The following is a 23,241-nucleotide window of genomic DNA, read 5'->3' on the forward strand; positions in this document are numbered from 1 at the left end:
CCTTTAGAATTTAGATAGCACTTTGGAATAATGGGAAGACCAAAACATAATTCCTTCAAAGAGGCAAAATTAATTCATGAAATTTGCTGCTTGCCGCTGGCTGAGGTTGATCTATTTTATTCACCGACTGACTTATATTCCCTTTTTCTTTCAGACACTGGAAGCAGTGTACATTATCCTATTTTTCCACAACAATCACATTCTAAGGTAGGTTGGCTTGAAAGTGGAAGCCCCAAAACTTTCGTGGCTGAAGGTGGATTAGAACTTGGATTTTTATGCCCCAGAACTAGACTAACACCTTAGCCGTTATTTAGAACCCTGTGAGTTTTGGAGGGCTTATTCGTTATGATGGGTAAATGCAGTTATTAGGATTAGCAGCTGTAGTTGCATTTGCATTTCTTATAAAATAAACCAGGATTATTTAAACCATGATTTACTGAAGAAGCACCAATTAGGCCGGTTATTACAAAATATCAAGCCGAGTAGGTAGGAAATACATAAAACTCCAGCTGTTGCTAAACTACAATTCTCAGCACTCCTCACCATTGATAATGCTGGATGAGTCTGCTTGGAACTGTAGTTCAACAACATCAGAAGGCTGCAAATTGAATTCATTGTTAATTTGGCAGGGTTGGGGATCTAAAAGGGAAAACTTACTTATAATGGAGATTAGTCTTCATAAAATATGTGGATCCCAGATGTGCTAGAACCCTTTTGAATATCATAGAACCTGCTTGTGAGGAAACCGAATCATAGAGGAAGTCGGCTAAGTACATACCGGTAAATCAGAACAGAAAACTTATCCCCTCTTTGATTTCTTCTCCAAGGAATATGATTTTAAACTGCTTTCATATCTTGAAAACAAGGTATTGGCTTTCAGGAAAATTCTGATTTGTCACTTGTATCGAAGAAAATGACCTCAGCTGTCTAAACTCTTAATGCAAAATTTAAAATAGCGTTAAGCCTAAGAGGGAGTCTTTTTATGTCAGTGGTAATTCTTGACAGGGAATTATGTGAATTAAAACCCAATGCAGCTGGAAAGACTGCTTTAAGCAATTCTAAGGAGGGGAGAAAGGCGTACTTTTTTCAGGCTGTCTAATTAAACGAATTGTGAAAAATTGGAAAGCTTTTCTAATTACTTCTTCTCTTCATTTCCTGTTAGAGGAACATGAAAGCTATCATCCATCGTCCAACTAGCAACAAATGTTAATTTTCACATACTCCAAAGCCTCTTCAACCCAAACTGGATTGGGGAGGGGGAGGAAGGGACGTTCAGCTGGGGATTTGAAAACAAATAAACTTAGTTCATATTAGTCACATTATTAGAATTCTACCTATTCAAGGGAAACTCAAGGCAATTTCAGCTTGGTCTGCTTTGCATGTTTGGGTGGAACAATAAAGCTGTAACTTATCGCTCTAATGGTTCCTCAAAGCCATCATCCCTCTGCAATCCTCCTATTGTAGTCCCAAGAAACTTGTCCTTCCTTCTTGACTACTTTGGAGGCCTTTATTACTTGTTTTGTTTGTTTGTTTGTTTACATTTATATCCCGCCCTTCTCCGAAGACTCAGGGCGGCTTACAGTGTATAAGGCAGCGTACTTTCCCAGTGTGCCACAGATCCACTCATTTTAATAATTCTGCCATTACTCAATCCATCCATTGATTATCACTTAGGGCAGGGGTCTCCAACCTTGGTCCCTTTAAGACTTGTGGACTTCAACTCCCAGAGTTCCTCAGCCAGCTTTGCTGGCTGAGGGGCTCTGGGAGTTGAAGTCCACAAGTCTTAAAGGGACCAAGGTTGGAGACCCCTGACTTAGGGTGATGCATCTTTAAAGCAGATTTTTTTGGGTGTGTGTGTGTCTTCTTCTTATGCATATAACTCTCTCCAAGTTAAAAAAATACTTTCCTATTTTCTCTTCATTTTTCCTTGAGACTTTTTCGCTTAGCTCTGAATACTGCTTGGAAATCCACATCACACTTGCATTTTTTGCTCTTTTGTCAAACCAGAAGCCACAGGAGCCTCTGGTTTAACCCCTTGTTTGCTGCCAGAATGAAACTTGATTAAACTAACTGGGCTATTTGTTTTTTATCCTTTTATTATTCTTGGTTTTCTTCACTCGCTTTTCTTCACCACCACCAAAGTTCAAATTATAAACACGGAACAGTAGAAACAGGTCTTGGGCTATTATTTCAGACCTCATATGTTGATAGTATTGTGTAAGTAACTGTATAATACAATAATGGCAACTATTCTTTGAAAAATCTCTTCCACTTTCAAACAAATCTTTCTTTTTAGACTGTTCCTGGATGCTTAGCTTCTTTAGTCAGGTTTCTTGCCCAGCTCTGCAGAGAAGTCAGTGGTGGGATTCATTTTTTTTTACTACTGGTTCTGTGGGCGTGGCTTGGTGGGCGTGGCAGGGGAAGGATACTGTAAAATCTCCATTCCCCTCCCTCACTCCAGGGGAAGGATATTGTAAAATCTCCATTCCCACCCCACTCCACAGGAACGATACAGTAAAATCTCTATTCCCTCCTCACTCCAGGGGAAGGATATTGTAAAATCTCCATTTCCACCCCGCTCCAGGGGAAGGATACTGTAAAATCTCCATTCCCTCCCCATCCCACTAACCTGCTTTCCAGCTCTGTTCTCCTGTTCAGGGCAACAAAAGAAGACCCAGCCAATCAGCTGGGACTCGATCAGCTCGGACTCGGGAGGTAGAGAATAGATGGGGGCGGGGCCAGCCAGAGATGGTATTTGCCGATTCACCGAACTACTCAAAATTTCCGCTACCAGTTCTCCAGAACTGGTCAGGACCTGCTGAATACCACCTCTGAGAGAAGTGTTTGGTAAGACATGTGGATATAAGAAATGTGGGCTGAGAAATTCTGGGACTTGAAGTCCACGTGTCTTAAAAATGCCAAGTTTGAGAAACACTGCCCTAGAGCAGCAGAAAACACATCTGTGCTTCTTTCACATAACAATCATTTTAGTACTTGGAGATCTCTTTCATTTCAACCATTTTTTTATAGGTACAATAAATAAATCCTGAATATAGGATGCAGTTGGAGGGCTTTGTTTTGTTTTTATCCTTGAACAAATGGAAAAATAACGGCTTGCTGCAAAGATGGCTTTTATCATGGCTCTATTTCCAGTATGCATCCAAAAATAGTTACCATAAATTAAATAGACAGGTTGCGTCTTTACCTTTTTTTTTTTTCCTGAAAGGTATTCAACAAAATTAATTAAAAATTGGTAGGGCAAATGGACAGGATTTATTCTGAATGGCAGCAAATTCTAATAAGGGTTTTATTTTTCATTTCTAAAGAATGTTATATTAATGCTATGGATGTCTGCTTTCCTAGAAGTATGAGTCATTATTTTAAAAAGAAGATTGCTATTTTGCACTATATTAATATGCAGTTCTGATTAAAAGAGGATATTTGAAGTTCAGGGTTCAACTATGGGATCTTGATGCTCTCTGAGCTTGGTTGTTTTCTTGCAGACGTTTCATTACCAAACTAGATAACATCATCAGTGCAAGTTATGCAGTTGCCGATTATTTGGGACTTGGTTTCAGCACCAAATTGAGCTTTACTTCTTCTTCCTTTATCATCTCTAACTTGAACATGCAAATGCTAATAAATTGTGCTATGAACACAGAAGAATTCGGCATGTCTAACTTGAAAATTGCAAGTATTAAGAATGGGTATAAAATCACATACATTAGTAAATCCCCTGGAGCTGACATAGATCGTTCCTCTCGCCTCGTTTGGGTCTCATACGGGTTGGCAAATGACCGTTTCCTCAGCATGGCCTTCACTAAAATCTTGAGGGTATGGAGAAAGAGAAGAATCAGAAGTGATGCAGCTGAAAAAATGATGTCACTCTCAATCATTTTAGCTTAGACTAATGATGGCTAACCTTTTCCGGGCCAAGTGCCCAAAGCATGCACACGTGTGCGAATACGCACACATGTGCCCAAACCCCCAAAATGTAATGTGCACACACCCCTGCGCATGCCCCTCCTGCGCATGCACCCCACCCCCCGCACAGGCACGTGTGGGCCCCCGCACATGCCATGCCCCCCGCGCATGCATGCATGCGCCCCACATGCATGCATGCCCCTGCACATGCCCTGCCCCCTATGCATGTGCAGTAGAGACCCAACAACCAGCTGGCTGGTGGGAGGCGCATTTGCATGCACAGCAGAGCTGAACTGGGCGATGGCTCGTGTGCCCACAGAGAGGATGCTGCGTGCCAGCTGTGGCACGCGTGCCATAGGTTTGCCATCACGGGCCTAGACTTTTGCTACTGCAAATTACTTCAGACTGGATGAAATTGCTTCAAATTACTCAAACTGAAAGTTGTAATTGCTCCTTCGATTTCACGTTAAAAACAAGGCTTGGTTTAAACCTAGTCTATCCAAAACCAATGGCTATCAGGGAGAACCAGCTACATTACAGGTAGTCGTTGACTTCCAGCAGTTCATTTAGTGATTGTGCAAAGTTGCAATGGCCCTGAAAAAAGTGACTTAGGACTGTTTTACAGAGTTACAACCTTTGCAAGATCCCCCTGATCATGTGATCAAAATTCAGATGCTTGGCAACGGGTTCATACTTATGACCATTGCAGCGTCCTGGGATCGTGTGACCCCTTTTTTGCGACCTTTTGACAAGCAATGGGGAAGCCGGATTCGCTTAACAATCACGTTACTAAGTTAGCAACTGCAGTGATTCACTTAACGACCGTGGCAAGAAAAGTCATAAAATGAGGCAAAGCTCACTTAACAAATTTCTCCCTTAGGAATATAAATTCTGGGCTCAGTTCAGTGGTGGGTTTCAAATTTTTTACTACCAGTTCTGTGGCCGTGGCTTGGTGGGCATGGCATGGCTTGGTGGGCGTGGCAGGGGAATGATCCTGTAAAATCTCCATTCCCACCCCACTCCAGGGGAAGGATACTGCAAAAATCCCCATTTCCTCCCAATCAGCTGGGACTTGGGAAGCAGAGAATAGATGGGGATGGGGCCAGTCAGAATTTTTACTACCGGTTCTCCGAACTATTCAAAATTTCCACTACCGGTTCTCCAGAACTGGTCAGAACCTGCTGAAACCCACCTCTGGCTCAGTTGTGGTCGTGCATTGAGGGCTACCTGTATTCCAAACTGACTTTGAGCAAAAAGAAGAGAAATTTAACTCACCTAGCTCTGTGCTGCACTCCATCAAGTACAAAAACAAGGAGGAAGGAGAGCAACTTTTAATAGTGCAACTACCGGTATTAATACTTACCACAGCAGGTAAACTAGGAATTGTCTTGACTGAGTTCTTCACTTCCTCTTCAGTTACTTCTATTATGGTGCAATGGTCCTCCTCTAAAGGAAGAGGGTACTTGCCGTATTTTGTGACCCATGGATGTTCCTGCATAGAAACATAAGCAGAGTGCATGATGCCTCATAAGCTCTCCTTCGGACGACTCTTTCTTTGTGTAGAATTAATGAAAGGAGCCAGCTTGTATCTGGATATGGCCCTAAGAAATAACAGCTACCTTTAAAAAGAATATAAAATCTTCCAGGCAAGGTTATCCAACCTTTGAAGACCAAGGCAACACTTTACAAACAAAACCAAAAAAGCAGACCAAGATGTCAGCCACAGTTGTCTGTGAAATTTCAAGAAATCTGATGTCATCCAAACAAGAAGAAGAAACTGGCTATGAAAGTTTCAAAACAAAACAAAACTTCATGAAGAGTTCTGGAATTGTCACGCTGTTTTTTGGGTTTTTTTTACATTTGCATACTTTTGCATCAGGCTTCGAAAGAACCAGCCAGGGACGCAGCTCTTGCAAACTTCCATTTGTTGCTCTGGGATCTCTCTGGGATCATAGCCCACACTTTGAAAAAGCTGCTTTTAAACAAACCAGAATTATGACCTCCAAGAGTGGTACATCTGAATCTACAAAAGACAGGCTTGTCAAAAATCATATAATAAATTCATGGCTGAGCTTGATAATGTTAGTCCATTTAGCTGGATGTTTATTAGAAAGGGCAGAGTGGAAAAAGAAATAAGAGAGAGCAATTCTTAGATTAAAAAACAAAAAAACAAACAAACAAACAAGCCATAAAATCACCTGTTAATATAAGGTGGTAATTGTCATTCTTCTTGTTCTAGCAAATGGCTTAAATAGCAAAGCTTTCAAGTTTTAAGACATTGTTAGTCTCTAAACAGCCAAAAGAAGATTTCTATGAAGAAAATTATCAAGCAGAATCCAGATCCTCCTCCTTTTTTATTTGATGGGATGATTATTTCAGATTAGCAGTTCAGTAACAATTACTTTTAGCAAGTTTGTCTGAATTTCTAAAGATTGCACAAATGATCTTTTGTTAAAGCTCAGTCCATTTTGAAAGCTGATCTTAAGCAATCAGAAGAGAGCATGGGTTAGTTTCTAGGACTGAATTGCGCTGATCTGCAATGCAGATAGTCCTCAACTTACAACCATTCATTAAGAGACTGTTTGAAATTACAACGGCACTGAAAAAAGTGACTTATGACAGTTTTTCAAACTTACGACCATTGCAGCATCCCCATGGTCACATGATCAAAATTCAGATGATAACTAGTTCAAATTGATAATGGTTGCAGTGTCCCAGGGTCATGTGATCACCTTTTGCGACCTTCTGACAAGCAAAGTCAATGGAGAAGCCAGATTCGTTTTACAACTATAGAAATTCATTTAACGATTGTGGCAAGAAAGATCATAAAATGGGGCAAAGCCAGTGGTAGTATTCAGCCGGTTCTATCCAGTTTGGGCGAACTTACGGGACCGTCTACTGCCCTCTTCTATCTCCCAGCGTCCGGTGCGTTCCCACAGAGAGGGACTCCTCAGGGTGCCGTCAGCCAAACAGTGTCGACTGGCGGCCCCCAGGGGGAGGGCCTTCTCTGTGGGGGCTCCTACCCTGTGGAACGAGCTTCCCCTTGGGCTTCGACAATTACCTGACCTTAGGACCTTTCGCCGCAAACTTAAAACCTATTTATTTCGTATGGCTGGACTGGCCTGATTTTTAAATTTTAATTGAATTTATTGGGTTTTAAATTTATGTAATTTTATAGGGTGTAATGTTATTTTAAATTTCCTGGCTAATTTAATAAGTTTCTTAAGGGTTGTTTTAATATTGTGTATGTTTCTGTTTGTATTTTATTTGCCTGTTCACCGCCCTGAGTCCTTCAGGAGAAGGGCGGTATACAAATTAAAATATTATTATTATAACTGGTAGTGGCGGCAGCGGAAGGCTCTGCCCAGACATAATCATGTCCTGTTTTTGATGCTCTGCACATGCATGGAAGGTCCTGCACATGCACGGAGGTGTCGCGTGCTCCCATTTGCAAACCAGTAGCAAGGTTAAGTGAATACCACCCCTGGGCAAAGCTAGCTTAACTGTTTTGCTTAGCCACAGAAATTTTGGGCTCAATTGTGGTCGTAAGTCGAGGACTACCTGTATGTGGATGGTATATGGCCATGGCTTTTTGTAGCACATACACCTGCAGAGTTACTTTAAAACCCTTACATTTCAAAGTTTAATATGCTGTTCCCCAATATTCTCTAGCTGTGTTGAACTACAGTTCCTAAAATGCTCAGCAGCTAAGAATTCTCCGAGTTATTCTACCCTAGGAAATTTTAGTCTAACACATCCTGAAGACACCAGGTTGGGGAAAGCTAGTTTATTAGCACATAACTGATAAGAATACGAAATAAGATCTAACCTATCTATTCAATTACTGTGATATGGAACAGCTCAGAGGAAGCAACATTTTCAACTATCCACTAAAGCTCATAATTGCTTACTTTAATTTCAGGAACAGTTATCCTCAATTCAGGGTTCTTTTCCAGCATCTTCAGGATCAGATCCTTTAGTTCCTCACTGATCTTGATCCTTGTGGAAACAAATATAAAGTATTTGGTTAGGACAGTGTATCTTAACCTTGGCATCTTTAAAATATGTGGACTTCAATTCCCAGATATAAACTATAGCTTACCAACTTGACTCCTTGTTCCAAGTACCACTATTTAAATTTCAAAACAGATAAAACATTGCATGTAAACCCTTCCCCTCCCCACATCTAGCCATTTCAACTAGAGTGGAACTGAGTGGTGGAATGAATCCACTTGCTTTCCAACAGGTGCAGAATTCTAATACAGGTAGTCCTCAACTTACGACCACAAGTGAGCTCAAAATGTCTGTTGCTAAGCCTGACAGTTGTTAAGTGAATTTTAACCCATTTTACAGCCTTTCTGGCCACAGTTATTAAGTGAATCATTGCAGTTGTTAAGTTAGTATCATAGTTGTTAAGTGAATCTGGCTTTCCTATTGACTTGCTGGTCAGAAGGTTGCAAAAGGTGATCAGATGACCCCAGGACAGTGCAACCCATCATAAAATACATGCCGGTTGCCAAGCATCTGAATTTTGATCATGTGACCATGGGGGTCGTAAGTGTGAAAAATGGCCATAAGTCACTTGTTTCAGTTCTGCTATAACTTTGAACGGTCACTGAATGAACTGTTGTAAATTGAGGACTACCTGTATGGAGTATTTTTCCCTAAAAAAAAGACAAAAATAGGTTGAGGGCATCTCCTCAAGAGCCGCGATGACACAGCGGTTAGAATGCAGGTTAGAATGCAGTACTGCGGGCTACTTCTGCTGACTGCCAACTGTGTGCAATTTGGCAGTTCGAATCTCACCAGGCTCAAGGTTGACTGAGCTTCCATTCTTCCAAGATGGGTAAAATGAGGATCTAGATTGGATAGGGGCAATAGGCCGCTTAGAGAGGGCTATAAAACAGTGATGAAATCCAATTTTTTTTTACTACCAGTTCTGTGGGCGTGGCTTAGTGGGCATGGTGTGGCTTGGTGGGCATGGCAGGGGAAGGATACTGCAAAATCCCCATTCCCACCCCACTCTGGGGCCAGACAGAGGTGGTATTTGCCAGTTCTCCGAACTACCCAAAATTTCCGCTACCAGTTCTCCAAACTGCTCAAAATTTCCGCTACCGGTTGTCCAGAACCTGTCAGAACCTGCTGGATTTCACCCCTGCTATAAAAGCACTATGAAGCGGCATACAAGTCTAAGAGCTAGTGCTTGTGCTTACATAGGAAAGGACTCTCTCTCACAAACTGCTTTCAGCTACCCACCCCCCAAAAGCAGCTGGGAATTATGAAAGTTGTAATCCAACATTTCTGGTCAGCAACATTAGGCTGGGGCAGGCTGCTTCAGTTAACCATTAATACAATGTAGAAATCCAGGAACTGAGCCAGCAAGAGGACAGTAGCAAGGCAGAGAGATGTAGCAGCTGGTCAAAGACATCTCCCAATAGTTCCATCTCTGCCAGTAAAGGCCAAACGGATGTCAAGAATGGAATCTTCTTCCACATTTTGCGGAATCTGTTACTATTTAGGGTTTTCTTTTCTCCCCTGGAAACTAGGATTCCTGTGTCTTTTCTCCTCCCAAAATTAGGTTCAGAATTTTTGCCAGACTCATTATGTCCCTAGTAATTACTTTGTAATGTTGCAGTTCTTTTATGATTTTATCATAACCACTTTGAGAGCTGCTGTTATAGCCAAAACAAAAAACAAAAAAACCCTGCCCATAAATTTAAGCATAAACATGCACAAGTTTCCCTAGTGTTCTGTTGTTTATCAGAGATAACTGGGCAGAGGGAAGGAAGGGGGTGGTGATGGAAGCATGGAGAACATGACCCTATTTGGGGGTGATATTCCTATAAACCAGAAATCCAAAACTACTGAATTCTGCTGCTGATAGTTTCTATTTGAGCTGGCTTGAGTTCAGACGTCAATCACGGCTTGCACTGAGCTAAGTAAGCTTTTTGACTTTGGGGGTTGAAGTTGTTGTTTTGTAGAGTTGTTGACCTGTAAGGTTGGAGTCCCTAGAAACAGAGTGAAGATAGAACTTACTGGATTCAATTGGACTTCTAATGATACATCTTAGATATTAGCAGTGCCAAACAGGAGTTTTATTTTGGTTCCTTTGTTCTAAAGTATTCCCCCAATGATGATTTTTGTAATTCAATTAGGGTTATCATGTGCTACTATAACAGATTGGTTACGTATATTGATGGAAGTGGCTAGCTATATTTCCACAAAACCAGACTTAGTTTAGTCTAGTGGTTAAGGCATCAGGTTAGAAAGCAGGAGACCATGAGTTCAAGTTCTGCTTTAGCCATGAGAGTCAGCTGGGTGACTTTCGGCTACTCAATCATTCTCTTTTAGCCCAAGCCACCTCACTGGATTATTGTTGTGGGGAAAATAGGAACAAGTTGGGTTGGATATATTGAAAATTTAGTTATTTGTAAAAATAATAAAGATGGGATATGCAGTAAATTAATAAACACTTAAACCAATCTATTAAGGACCTAATAGCTGCATCCACATAGCATACTGAGCTTTGTTGGTTTTAATTTTGGTTGGTTGGCTATTTATTGACTCATTGATTGTGGCTTAGTGTGTTATAAGAATGTGGAAAACCCAGTTTTCTGGGACTAGCCTAGGACTTTATCTCTGTTCTACTCACTAGATAGGAAGAATATACTTCCACCAATTATCTTGGCCAGTCTACAGGACATTAGTGACCTGGGAGAATTAATTTGAACTCTGCCTCATGACAGGATAACCACCCACACCCCTTGATCCAATTAAGCCACAAAGTCCAATTGTTGGTTCATCTACTGCCAGATCATTCAAATGTTTCTCCAAGGTTTCCTCTGATCTTCTCTAGGCAAACACATTCTCTGCCGCTGAGCTAAAGCATACACGGAGATTAGTGTGGTGAGACAGGCTGATCTATGCAGTTGCATAGAACAGGGGTCTCCAACCTTGGCAACTTTAAGACTTGTGTACTTCAACTCCCAGAATTCAACTCTGGGAGTTGAAGTACACAAGTCTTAAAGTTGCCAAGGTTGGAGACCCCTGGCATAGAATTTAGATGATATAAAAGAGCAGAAATGCTTAGCTTTACAACATATTTTGTTACATTCTGGAGCTAAGGGGGAGAAATGCTTATGAGATTCTATGCCTCTGTGTACTAAAAATATTTTGATCAACTTCCTTGGGATAGAAGATTGTCAAACAGGATAACTTTTTGAGCCAAATGATAACTTTTTAAGAATAACAGAATAACAGAGTTGGAATGGACCTTGGAGGTCTTCTAGTCCAATCCCCTGCTCTAGCAGGAGACCTAGTAAAAAGAAAAGTCAACCAAAAGAGCAACATGCAAACAAAAGCAAATAAAACCCCACCAGCAGCAAAACAAGTTTAATTTGTGTGCATTGTTTAATGGCTACCTGTACTAGAACGTTGCTGATGTCTGTACAGATTAATATTAACAAAATCTTGAAATCCCTTTCCTTCCTGTATATTAAAGAGGGCCTAGGCAAAGCCATTTAAAGTTCCTTGCTCCCACTGTCATGTTTTTCCAGACGGAATTCATATTTTGATTAAAAAAAAATCTCTGCATATTTTCTCCAAGAACATCTCTGTGTTTATTTTATTTATTTATTTATTCGTCATAACAATATATACAAGCATTGCATAAAGGGTTATATAATATATGAACGTATATAAGAGGAGAAACGAGGTACTATAAACATATGTATATACATAGGGGAAGAAACAATAGGACAGGAACGGTAGGCACGTTTGTGCTCTTATGCACGCCCCTTAGAGTCCTCTAAGGAAAGTGGTGAGGTCAACCGTGGACAGTTTTTGAGTAAAGCCTTTGGGGTTATGAGAAGAAACCACAGAGTCAGGTAATGCATTCCAAGCATATACAATTCTGTTGCAGAAATCGTGTTTTCTGCAATCTAAACTGGAGCGGTTGACATTGAGTTTAAATCTGTTGGTAGCTCTTGTGATATTGTTATTGAAACTAAAAAAGTCATTGACAGGAAGGACATTACAACGGATGATTTTATATGCTAAACCCAGATCCTGTCGAAGGCGACGAAGTTCCAAGTTTTCAAGACCCAGGATATCAAGTCTGGTGGAATAAGGTATTTTATTGGTTTCGGAGGAGTGGAGAATTCTTCTCGTAAAATACCTTTGGACACGCTCAACTGTGTTGATGTCAGATATATGGTATGGGTTCCAGACAGGAGAGCAGTAATCAAGAATTGGCCTAACAAAAGTTTTATATGCTCTGGTCAGTAGCGTGGTGTTCCTCTACAAAACCTGAGAAACTCTGAATAATAATAAACTCTGTCTGTTGCAATATTGCATCAGTTCTTTGAAGGGTCCTTGACTCTGAATTCCAAGTGAAAAAAAGATAAAGTGACAAAGCAAAGTCATGATTTATGATTTAATTCTTTTCACTTCCTTACTAGTAGTAGGTTTCAAATCCCGTCGCTACCGGTTTGCTCATGGACATGCTTGCGAGCACATGCGACATTTCTGCGCATGTGCAGAAGCTTCTGCACATACGCAGAGACGTCTGGGGCAGATGGGTGGAGCCTCCCACCGCCGCTACTGGTTCGCCTGATCCAGGGAGAACCGGTGGTAACCCACCACTGTTCCTTACCCATACTTTTTTGTGGCCTCTCTGTAAACAGAGCCTATGTTTTACAACAAGGGCCTCCAGCCTTGACAACTTTAAGACTTGCGGACTTCAACTCCCAGAATTCTCCAGCCAGAATGGCTGGCTGAGGAAGTCTGGGAGTTGAAGTCCACAAGTCTTAAAGTTGCCAAGGTTGGAGATGCCTGTTTCACAAGATACTAAACTGTGTTATGGTTTATAATTATATCTTGATTCCCACAAAATGCTAAAACTGTGCTAAATTATTTTTTTATTTTTTTTATTATTTGCATTTATATCCTGCCCTTCTCCGAAGACTCAGGGCAGCTTACACTATGTCAGGCAATAGTCTTCATCCATTTGTATACTATATACAAAGTCAACTTATTGCCCCCCAACAATCTGGGTCCTCATTTTACCTACCTTATAAAGGATGGAAGGCTGAGTCAACCTTGGGCCTGGTGGGACTTGAACCTGCAATATTGCAGGCAGTTGCTGTTAATAATAGGCTGCATTAGCCTGTTGAGCCACCAGAGGCTCAATTACTAATTACCTATTTCTTATCTCAGTAGAATTTTGTGGGTGGTATGGATTGAGTAGAAAGTGATATGCTTTGTCACCATGGCAAAGCATTTTCAACTTCCAAACAGCACCAAATCTGCGGTGAAACCAATTCTTTGGCTTCTAATTTAAGGCTATCTTTCCCCCATAATTTTTCTCTTTCTTACTGACTTAATTGGCTTCATTTAAATACAGAATCGTAGACTATCGCCTTCATCTTCCTAGCACACTAATGAGCAGAAAAGCCTTTTAAGTAGGAAAGACTAGATCACAGGGTGGTAGGTATGTCACACAGTGAGAATTCATGCTGCAGGAGATAGTGAAGAGAAGGACAAGGTTCGTCAGTAAAAAAAAAAATACAATCAACTCATTAAATGTTAATCCCTTGCTATGGAGGCAGATAAGAAGTGGCACTCACAAGCTGACTAATAAACCCAAATATAAAGGGAGAAGGTGGGCAAAATGCCCAAAATCTGGTAAATGGCAAACTTGATGCTGGAGGAACCTACACATTATTTCCCACCAACATATGAGAACTCCTTAATTGTCCATGTTTAGGTGCTCTTATTTATGGAACTCTACCTACGCACAGTATGGACCCACTAGTTCCCTGGAGAAAGGGAAGTTCCCTGGACTAGTTCCCTGGACAATGCTGAGAAAGGTGGATGGAAAGAGAAAAAGAGAATGACCAGTAACAAGTAGGTGGATTCAGTCACTTATGCATCAATAGGTAAACGGTGTCAGATTGGGGAGAGGTCCTGGAGAAGATCTAGCTTGTTAATTGCTAAGGAACAATGTGGACGTGATGGTATATAATCATAATCAGCCATCCATAATGGTATCAGGCAAGCTTCAAGCTTATAGAAGTACCATCTTAAAATTAAAAACAACAGGGAAGGAACCTTCCAAACACTTGATAAAATTAAGTATGCTTCCTGGCTAGCAAACGTAGCAAAAGATTGAGAGGAATAAAATGGAGTCTCTTGGAGGAAGACACGGCTGGCCAGTTAACACAGTGAAAATAAATTGCTATATAGGTTCATCATTGTGCTGCAAATGTTGTATTAAAATGTTGTATGAAATAATATAGATATTATGATAGCAGTGTTCCAATATCTCAGGGCTTACGACTAAGAAGAGGGAGCAAAGCTATTCTCCAAAGTACCTGAGGGTAGGACAAGAAGCAACGGGTGGAAACTGATCAAGGAGAGAAGCAACTTAGAACTAAGGAGAAATTAATCAGTGGAACAACTTGCTTCCGGAAGCTGTGAATGCTCCAACACTGGACATTTTTAAGAAGAGACTGAACAACCGTTTGTCTGAAATGGTATAGGGTTTCCTGCCTGAGAGGGGGATTGAACTAGAAGACTTCCAAGATCCCTTCCAACGCTGTTATTCTGTTAAACATTTGTGTCAAAACGGTTGCCCATGCTATTAGGTTAGGGCAGGGGTCTGCAAACTTGGCTCTTTTAAGATTTGAGAGTTGAAGTCCACAAGTCTTAAAAGAGCCAAGTTTGCAGACCCCTGGGTTAGGAGGTTAGGCTAGCTGTGTTGTTGAAGTTTTTTTTTTGTGACTGGAAGATGTCATTTATTCAAAGTGCCATGGATTATTGTTTTAATTGCTGGATTTTAATCTTTGTATGTCACCCAGACGCACTGCTGCAAGATGGGTAGCCATATAAATTATTTAAGTACACATAAATCATATGGCAGATGTCTCTGCCATAAAAGTTAAAATAAGAACTAAATATTTAACTGCATTAATAAAATGGTCAACATCTGGAGCTCTAGCTGGCCTAGTTAAAAGCATTTTGTGAATGTAACAATTCAGATTCTTCACTTTTGGCTTATTGTCAAGACTGGTCATGACCTAACCTCTAAATAGAAACGTTCCTTGACTCTGTTTGTTGAGAAAGATATAGTTTTATTAGAGTTCAAGTGTATTGTAGTATTGCATAGCCAGAAGTGAGAATTGCACACCAAAATCCCTAAATTCTATTCCCCCCCTCTTAACTGTCCCTCGCTGCCCACCGCACTACAACCAAGTAAGTAATTATTTTCCATATCTCTGAGGTTTCAAACATTTCCTACTTCTGAATACATACATTCCCCATTTATTTATTTCATTTATATTGATGCCCATCTCTTTAAAGCTCTGGGCAGTGAACAGAGTTAAAATATCAGAATAACAATAAATATCAGTATTGAAATACATACATCACACAAAAAAAGGAAAGCAAATCTTATGGGGCTGCAACTAATACTGTAGGTAATTATTCCTATTTTTAAGAGTGGTCATACAGACAAAAAATGTAGTTCAGACAAATGATAGAGGAGCCAAGGTTTTACACTGTATTTGTAAAACCCAGGAGCTATGGCAAATACAGAAAGCATCCCCCTCACTCTGAATTGACTTCTTGGTGATGCTATGAGATGATGAACCTATTAGAACAGGGGTGTCAAACTCAATTTCATTGATGGCCGCATCAGGGTTGTGTTTTACCTTAGGGGGCCAGGGTGGGCGTGGCCAGCTCGACGTCACTCGTGTCGGGGACACCTGCGGTAGCCCATGCACTCTGCCAGTGAAAACGGGCTCCCGAGCTCTGTTTTTGGCTGCGACAGCCTCCTGCAGCCCTCTGCCAGGGAAAACGGAACATGGGAGGAGCACACAGCCATCCCGAGCTCCCTTTTTGCTGGCAGAGGCACTGCGGGCCAGTCCTTAACTGTTTCCAGGGCAGCCTCACAGGCCAGATCTAAGCACCCCATGGGCCGGATCCGGCCCCCGGGTCTTGAGTTTGACACCCCTGTATTAAAATGAAGGCAATGCTTGTTGCCCCACATTGGATTTTACAAGAAAGCAGAAGTAGAAGGTGTTCTAGAAATCTAATTATTCCTTTTGGAGGGATTGTAGCACTTTCCCCACATTTCTGCACGGATGCCCTGAACCTGCCAACCCACTCCCTGCTTCATAATATGCATGAATCTAACGATGGCTTTCCAGCCTACTGTATTATAATGATCACCCACACAGGCGGTTAAGAGTGCTAATAGGAATTGTGGGGGAAGATGGCAGAGCACCCTTAGCTTTAAATGGTTTATAATGTCAGTTAATAAGCTCAAAGTATAAAGAGGTTTTTTTTTAGCATTCATGGCTTTCATGGGAACATTCTTTCACTCACTATATTCCCCATCCACCCACCTTCCTTTCCCCCCACCCTCCTTAAAATGGTATGATATCATTTTTACATTTCAATTAGAAATAAAGGATTAAATTAATGGAAGTAGGTCAGAAATTCTTTGCGGCTGTGGTACAATGCCAAATGAAAAGAGTCATAGCTTTTGGCATCTCATCCAAAACACAAATTTGTGGAGTGGAAACATCCTACAAAAGCTTTTAGAAGTACGCAGTGCACCAGAGATGATAATGTGCACAAGTAAACTTTGGGGTTACAATTAGGAGCAGAATTTCAGTTGCTAGGCAATATGGTCATGAAGCGAGTCATCACATGGCTGGACCAAATTGTACAATTATTTTTACTGTGGTCAGTGAGCAATGCACAGGGTTGCTAAGGGAATCCGGCTTCCCAATTGACCTTGGGAAGATGGTTGGGAAGGTTGCAGATCATATGTACAAGACTGCAAGATGCTGCAATTATTGTAAATGCAAACCAGTTGCCAGGAGCCTGCGTTGCAATCATGTGACTATTGGGATGGTGTGACAGTTGTAACTTTGAGGAGGGGCCATGTCATTTTTTTAACTTTGACTCATCATTAAACAAATGGACATACGTCAAGGCTACATGAATGATGTAAGTTTATCCATAGATAATGAAAACGCAACTGGCATTCAACAAATAATGTTGTATTTCAGCAATGTTCTCCCAACGGTTCTGAAAGGACTCCCCAATCCTGAACAATAGATTTGAGCAAAGTGGGTAGAGATATGTTGTGGTCCCTCAACAGCCTATGGAGCTGGCAACGGAGTCAGACAGCGATGAGGCTGAGCTGAGGCCAGGGCCATCGGGAAGTGAGGTGCGGACTCCAGAGCCTCCAAAGACTGATAGTAGTGAGGCAGAGGAACAGGAGGACCCTGTTCCTAATGCACGCATGAGAAGAGCTGCCAGAAGGCAAGAGCAGCTCAAGCAGAGAGGACAACTTGGAAGTAGGGCCAAGAGATGTTTGGCCCCTCCCATAAGGCTTAAAACAGACTAACACTGGCATTTGAGCTTTGCTGGAAAACAACATTGTAGCTGCGTCTTCTGCTTCGTCCTCTGCTCTACATCTGTAATACATCTTTGTGTACATGTGGCTTCTGGATGTTTACCAGGAAGGGCCTTTGGCAGTTTGCCTAATTGGACTAAGGTTTGTGAGATAACTGAGGAATTTGTGTTGGGAGGCATTTGTTTTACTTTGAGTTGAACGACACTGGGAATGAGGAATTTGGAAGTTATCTGCACGATAAAATCGCTCAGATTCGGGACGGGTTGGACACTGATTGGGTGGATCTAGGCGGGATGATGCAGGCACGTCTTGAGAACATTGTTTGGGCTGAGTTTGACTCTGTGACTCCCGATGACATGGACAGGATACTGGGGAGGCTGAATGCCACCACATGTTTATTGGACCCGTGTCCCTCCTGGCTGGTACTGGCCACCCAGGAGGTTACATGAGGCTGGCTCCAGAGAATTACCAGCGCTTCTCTGATGGAGGGAGTCTTCCCTGCCGCCTTGAAAGAGGCGGTGGTGAGGCCCCTCCTCAAGAAGCCCTCCCTGGACCCAGCTATTTTGGCTAATTATCGTCCGGTCTCCAACCTCCGCTTTCTGGCGAAGGTTGTTGAGAGTGTGGTGGCTTGGCAGCTCCCCCAGTACCTGGAGGAAACTGTTTATCTAGAACCATGCCAGTTCGGCTTCAGGCCTGGGTACAGCACAGAGACGGCTTTGGTCGCGTTGATTGATGATCTCTGGAGGGCACGGGACAGAGGTTGCTCCTCTGTTCTTGTCCTGTTAGATTTGTCAGCGGCGTTCGATACCATCGATCATGGTATCTTGCTGCAGCGGTTGGGGGGTTTGGGAGTGGGAGGCACCGTTTTACGGTGGTTCTCCTCCTACCTCTCCGACCGTTCGCAGACGGTGTTGACAGGAGGGCAGAGATCGACCGCTAGGCAACTCATGTGTGGGGTGCCGCAGGGGTCGATTCTCTCACCCCTCCTGTTTAACATTTATATGAAGCCGCTGGGAGAGGTCATTCGTGGTTTTGGGGTGAGCTGTCAGCTGTATGCCGACGACACTCAGCTGTACATCTCCACCCCGAACCATCCCAACGAAGCCATCGATGTGATGATTCGGTGTCTTGAAGCCGTTCGTGTCTGGATGGGGACGAACAGGCTCCGACTCAACCCATCCAAGACGGAGTGGCTGTGGATGTCGGCAGCCCGGCACAGTCAGCTTACCCCATTGCTGACTGTGAGGGGCGAATCGCTGGCCCCCAGAGAATCGGTGCGCAATTTAGGCGTTCTCCTGGATGTACGGCTGTCTTTAGAAGATCATTTGACGGCCATCGCCAGGGGAGCTTTTTGTCAGGTTCGCCTGATTCCCCAATTGCGCCTTTTCCTTGACCGGGACTCGTTATGCACAGTCACTCATGCCCTCGTCACTTCCCGCCTGGATTACTGCAATGCTCTCTACATGGGGCTCCCCTTGAAGAGCATCCGGAGGCTCCAACTGGTACAGAATGTGGCCGCGCGGGGGATTGAGGGAGCTCCTCGTAGCTCCCATGTAACACCTCTCCTGCGCGGGCTGCATTGGTTGCCGGTAGTCTTCCGGGTGCGCTTCAAGGTGTTGGTTATCACCTTTAAAGCTCCAAAAAAGTTCAAAAAAATATAAGACGGTCTTATTTTCGGGGAAACACGGTAATTTATAGGTATTTTAATTGTGTAGACTTCAACTTCCCTGGTCAGCATTCCACAGGTCTTAAAGTTGACAAGTTTGACAATCTGTCAAACCTGAAAGATAAGTGCCACAAGTTAAATTCCAATGAAACTGATGTACTGCTCCTGCCTATATACAGGAATCTAATCAACTAATGGTCAGCACTATTTTGGTGCTAGATTAGGGTTATTGTAATTAAAGGGGGTTGGACTTAAGACTATTTGTAAGAATACATTTCAGGCTGATTCCTCTTTTAGGCTCTGCCAATTCCTCCTCCTACAGAAACACTGATCTAGTCCATACATTTGTTTATTATTGTATAAATGTTACATGGAAACTTTGACTGATCAAATCCAAAATGGATTGTGGAAATTAATTCTATGTATCCCATTTAGTGACCACCATAGTATATGGAAAATTGCTACTAGGAATACAAGAGGAGTTGTATTATCAATAAAAGAAAAAATGGAGTTTTGAATGAATGTGATTTGATTTTGTTGAATATAGCTAATAAATAGATGCAAATGACAATGCAGATTTAATTATTAATGAAATGGCTAAAGGTACATAAATGTACATCAGAAAGTTGGGAGAAAATGTGCAACATTTTTGGAAAAAAAATCCATTTTAAATAAATTGTTTAAGTATAAATATATTCACACATACACATAGCAAATGGATGAACATAAATATAAAACCACGACTGAGGGCAATGAAGGATTGGGGAATATTAATCAGGGATAAGAAATGCTATTATTTAGCAATTTCAACAATGGATACTGAGAAAAAAATGGACATAAAAAAGAAGTAAAATAAACTAGAGTGAAAATAGTGTAATTGCAGGAAGAGGAAGTAAAACTCTTGTATAACAATAGTAAAAGATACAGTCATCTTCTAACAGAATGAATCAAAAGTGGATGAAAGAAAAGAGAATATAGAACCTGCATTGAACAGTAGAAAGAATAACGTAATCGAGTATCGTAGAACTGTGTGGAATAATGGCAAATAGGAAAAATAATGTTTGGTGGAACTATAACATAAAAAAAGTACTACAGTTAGTGATGAAAAAATGCATACAGGACTATGGCAAAATGACGATGAGAGAAATAAACTTTGCAACGTCTGCACAGAAAAATGGCAACTTCAAAGAATGTAATCAAAAAACAGGATAAAGTTAAATTAAATTAAATTAATTAAAATGCACACAATTTTGAAATAAGATTTAGGAAGTTGAGGAAGCGAATGAAGAGGGTTAAACAAGGTCTCTTCAGCAGAGTGAATGGAATTAAAAATAAAAGGGATGGAATAATTTTGTGTGAAACTGAAGTGACAGAATGCTGAAAGAGTGTCTTACCAAATTGTATGGGAATGACAGTGATATCTCAAAGGACAGAATTGGAGCAAATACTGTATTATCCATGTTAGCGCTCAAGAAAAAAGTGATGAAAAGAAAGTCATAATGCTGTGAAAAATGTTAAAAAGTGTTAAGCTTTCAGATGTAGATGTTGTAATTGGAGAAAATATTAACATGGTTTGCTTGTACAGCTAGTCCTCAATTTACAAGCATTAAAGGTTCTTGGGAAAGAAGAGTGTAAGAAAAGGATGGGTGAAGGTTCAATATACTTAAATATAGCAATACATCTCCTTATGCATGTATATATAAGGAAGATGTATTGCTATATTTTAAATACATTGAATAACCAAGGGGACATCACATATACATGCATGTATAAAGAAGTACCGGTATGTTAGTTGGAAATGTAAACGTGTGCATACTTTTGTATGCTGGGGATCCCATGTTTTTGACTGACAAATCAAATTATCTGCAAGGAATGTTAGATGGACTGTATGATGTTACAGGGAATACAGATCTGAAAATTAATGCATCTAAGACAAAGGTAGTTGTGTTTGACTGGGAGTTAATGAATGCAAATAGCATGCATTCATTAACTTAGCTAAGTAAATATGCTTAGTAGCGCAAGTAGAATAGATGCATTTCTGTACCTGGGCAGAGGGTTTATTAAAAATTGAAAAATGGATAGAGAAATATTAAGATATGCAATGTAGGTAGAAATGTGTTATTTATTTATTTTTTGTTTGTTTGTTTGTTTTATCCATCCATCCATTAAGAGAAGTGAAAAATGCTGTGTAGAATGGCTGCTTTTCTCTACTTCAATATATGGATGTGAGAGTTTTATAATCATAAAGAAAATGGAACACAATTGCCCTGGAGTATTTAAAAGTGGAGCAAAATGAAATCGGCAAGGTCAAGAGAGAATGGATACTAAATGAATGTCAATAAATACAAAGGTGACTGGCCTGTAGCAAAGGTTGAGAGAATAATTGAGATGGTTTGGTGTGCGAGAGAAATAATCTCAAAAATCTCAAAACCAATATATAACAGAAGGGACAAAAAGAAAGGAGAAATATGTTTTTGACTGAAAATGATTTCACCATCAAAAAGAGAGAGTTTTATGAGACATCCTTTCCAGGCTGTCATTAAACAATATGAGAATCACTGGGAAAATACTCCTTAAATACCAGTATAATGAATTATACAGCATACAGTATCTATTACAAAGTAGGAAATGAGACATCCATAATTTATAAAGTAGCTGGAGAAAGTGAGACAAGAAAGTGAAGGAAAGAAGGTTACAAAGCAGTAATTAGAGTAAATCTTTGTTAATGGAACTACTAACTGAAGATTACTAGGGTGATGTTCTCTATCTGATGGGATTACAACTCCCCAGATCTTCAGCAGTCTACTTGTGGGATATTCCCTCAGCCCATGTTCCATGGGTTCAATCCTTGCTTGCATCCACTAGCTGCTCCAGATGTTACCCCAGCTGCAAAAAGACAGGCATACTTGCTGTTTACTGGCATGATTACCACCTGTTTGGAATGGACAAAACTAGATGTTCAAATAACTCCTGTTGAAGAATTTTGATTGCAATAGTCAACTCCAAAGTCTACTTACTCTTCTGGAAATTCCACAGGCTTGTTTTTGATCTTGTTGTGAAGCGCCAGGATGAATTCATCAATGAAAGGACACTGAAAAACAAATCATTTTTCCATTCTTTTTGGCCTATAGAAAACCTTACACTGATAGGAACAATGAAGGCTTAGGCCCTAAGCAGCTTTTTTTAGGACTGATTGTTGTGGTATTTGATCTCATAGATCAATATTCTTATGGACTCGTAGTCATATTAAGGTGTGTGGTTTGTTATATTAATTTTGTTTTTCACTTATACTGTAATGGAAGCTACTTGCATTTCAATTAAAATAGCTACTGATCTAAGAAAGAAAGAAAGAAAGAAAGAAAGAAAGAAAGAAAGAAAGAAAGAAAGAAAGAAAGAAAGAAAGAAAGAAAGAAAGAAAGAAAGATACAGTGGTGGGATTCAAGTAATTTAACAACCGGTTCTCTGCCCTAATGATTTCTTCCCACAACCAGTTTGCCAAACTGCTCAGAAAGTTAACAACTGGTTCTCCCGAAATGGTGCGAACTGGCTGAATCCCACCACTGGATAGATAGATAGAGTGTGTACATGGTCTTAACGAAGCCATTAGCTGTTTCAATTATATTTATTATATATATTTATGCATTACTGAACAATCCTTGCCTCATCGAGTCATTGTTTCAGAAGTATTTCTTTACTTAAACAGAGAAGCAGACTGACCAAGGGTAGGTAAAAAGCAGTGGGACCAGAAACAACTTCCAATCACCTGCCATCTTCCCCACTCAACCTGGCAGGGACCATCAGAAATTTCCCTTCCCTTCCCTCTCCTCCTGTGCTACAATTAATTTCTTGCTATATTGAAAAAAAATCTACATTACAATCAGAGGTGGGTTTCTGCAGGTTCTGACCAGTTCTGGAGAATCGGTAGCGAAAATTTTGAATAGTTTGGAGAACCGGTAGTAAAAATTTTTTGAAACCCACCACTGATTACAATATAATGTAAAACAAAACCTTAATGCATGCAATTATCTATCTTATGGGAGTGCTTAACCCTTACAAAAAAGCTAGTTTCCAGATATCATCTTGAGAAGGTTAAGCAATGCTTAACAAGGTGTTTCAATCCAATATATTGATGCAAATTTTAGTATGCCTTATTGGATGAAAGGAAAAGTGGAAAGAACTAGAACAGATGATTTAACTCTTAACAACCCCCCTACAAAAAGTA

At 40.8% G+C, this 23,241-nt stretch overlaps 1 protein-coding gene across 1 annotated transcript in view; it reads right to left on the reverse strand.

Annotated features, from left to right (window-relative positions):
- The window catches only part of CAMKK1 (calcium/calmodulin dependent protein kinase kinase 1), a 166,343-nt gene that overhangs the window by 11,210 nt on the left and 131,892 nt on the right, over positions 1-23,241 (reverse strand). The window contains exons 14-17 of the mRNA XM_058164409.1: positions 22,037-22,110; positions 7,836-7,923; positions 5,288-5,416; positions 3,724-3,827 (exon numbers count right to left, since the gene is read on the reverse strand). Coding sequence (XP_058020392.1) covers positions 3,724-3,827; positions 5,288-5,416; positions 7,836-7,923; positions 22,037-22,110 — 395 coding nt within the window. The remainder of the gene's footprint in view (positions 1-3,723; positions 3,828-5,287; positions 5,417-7,835; positions 7,924-22,036; positions 22,111-23,241) is intronic.

Source organism: Ahaetulla prasina, chromosome 1 (genome assembly GCF_028640845.1).
Source record: "Ahaetulla prasina isolate Xishuangbanna chromosome 1, ASM2864084v1, whole genome shotgun sequence".
Classification (NCBI taxonomy): domain Eukaryota; kingdom Metazoa; phylum Chordata; class Lepidosauria; order Squamata; family Colubridae; genus Ahaetulla; species Ahaetulla prasina.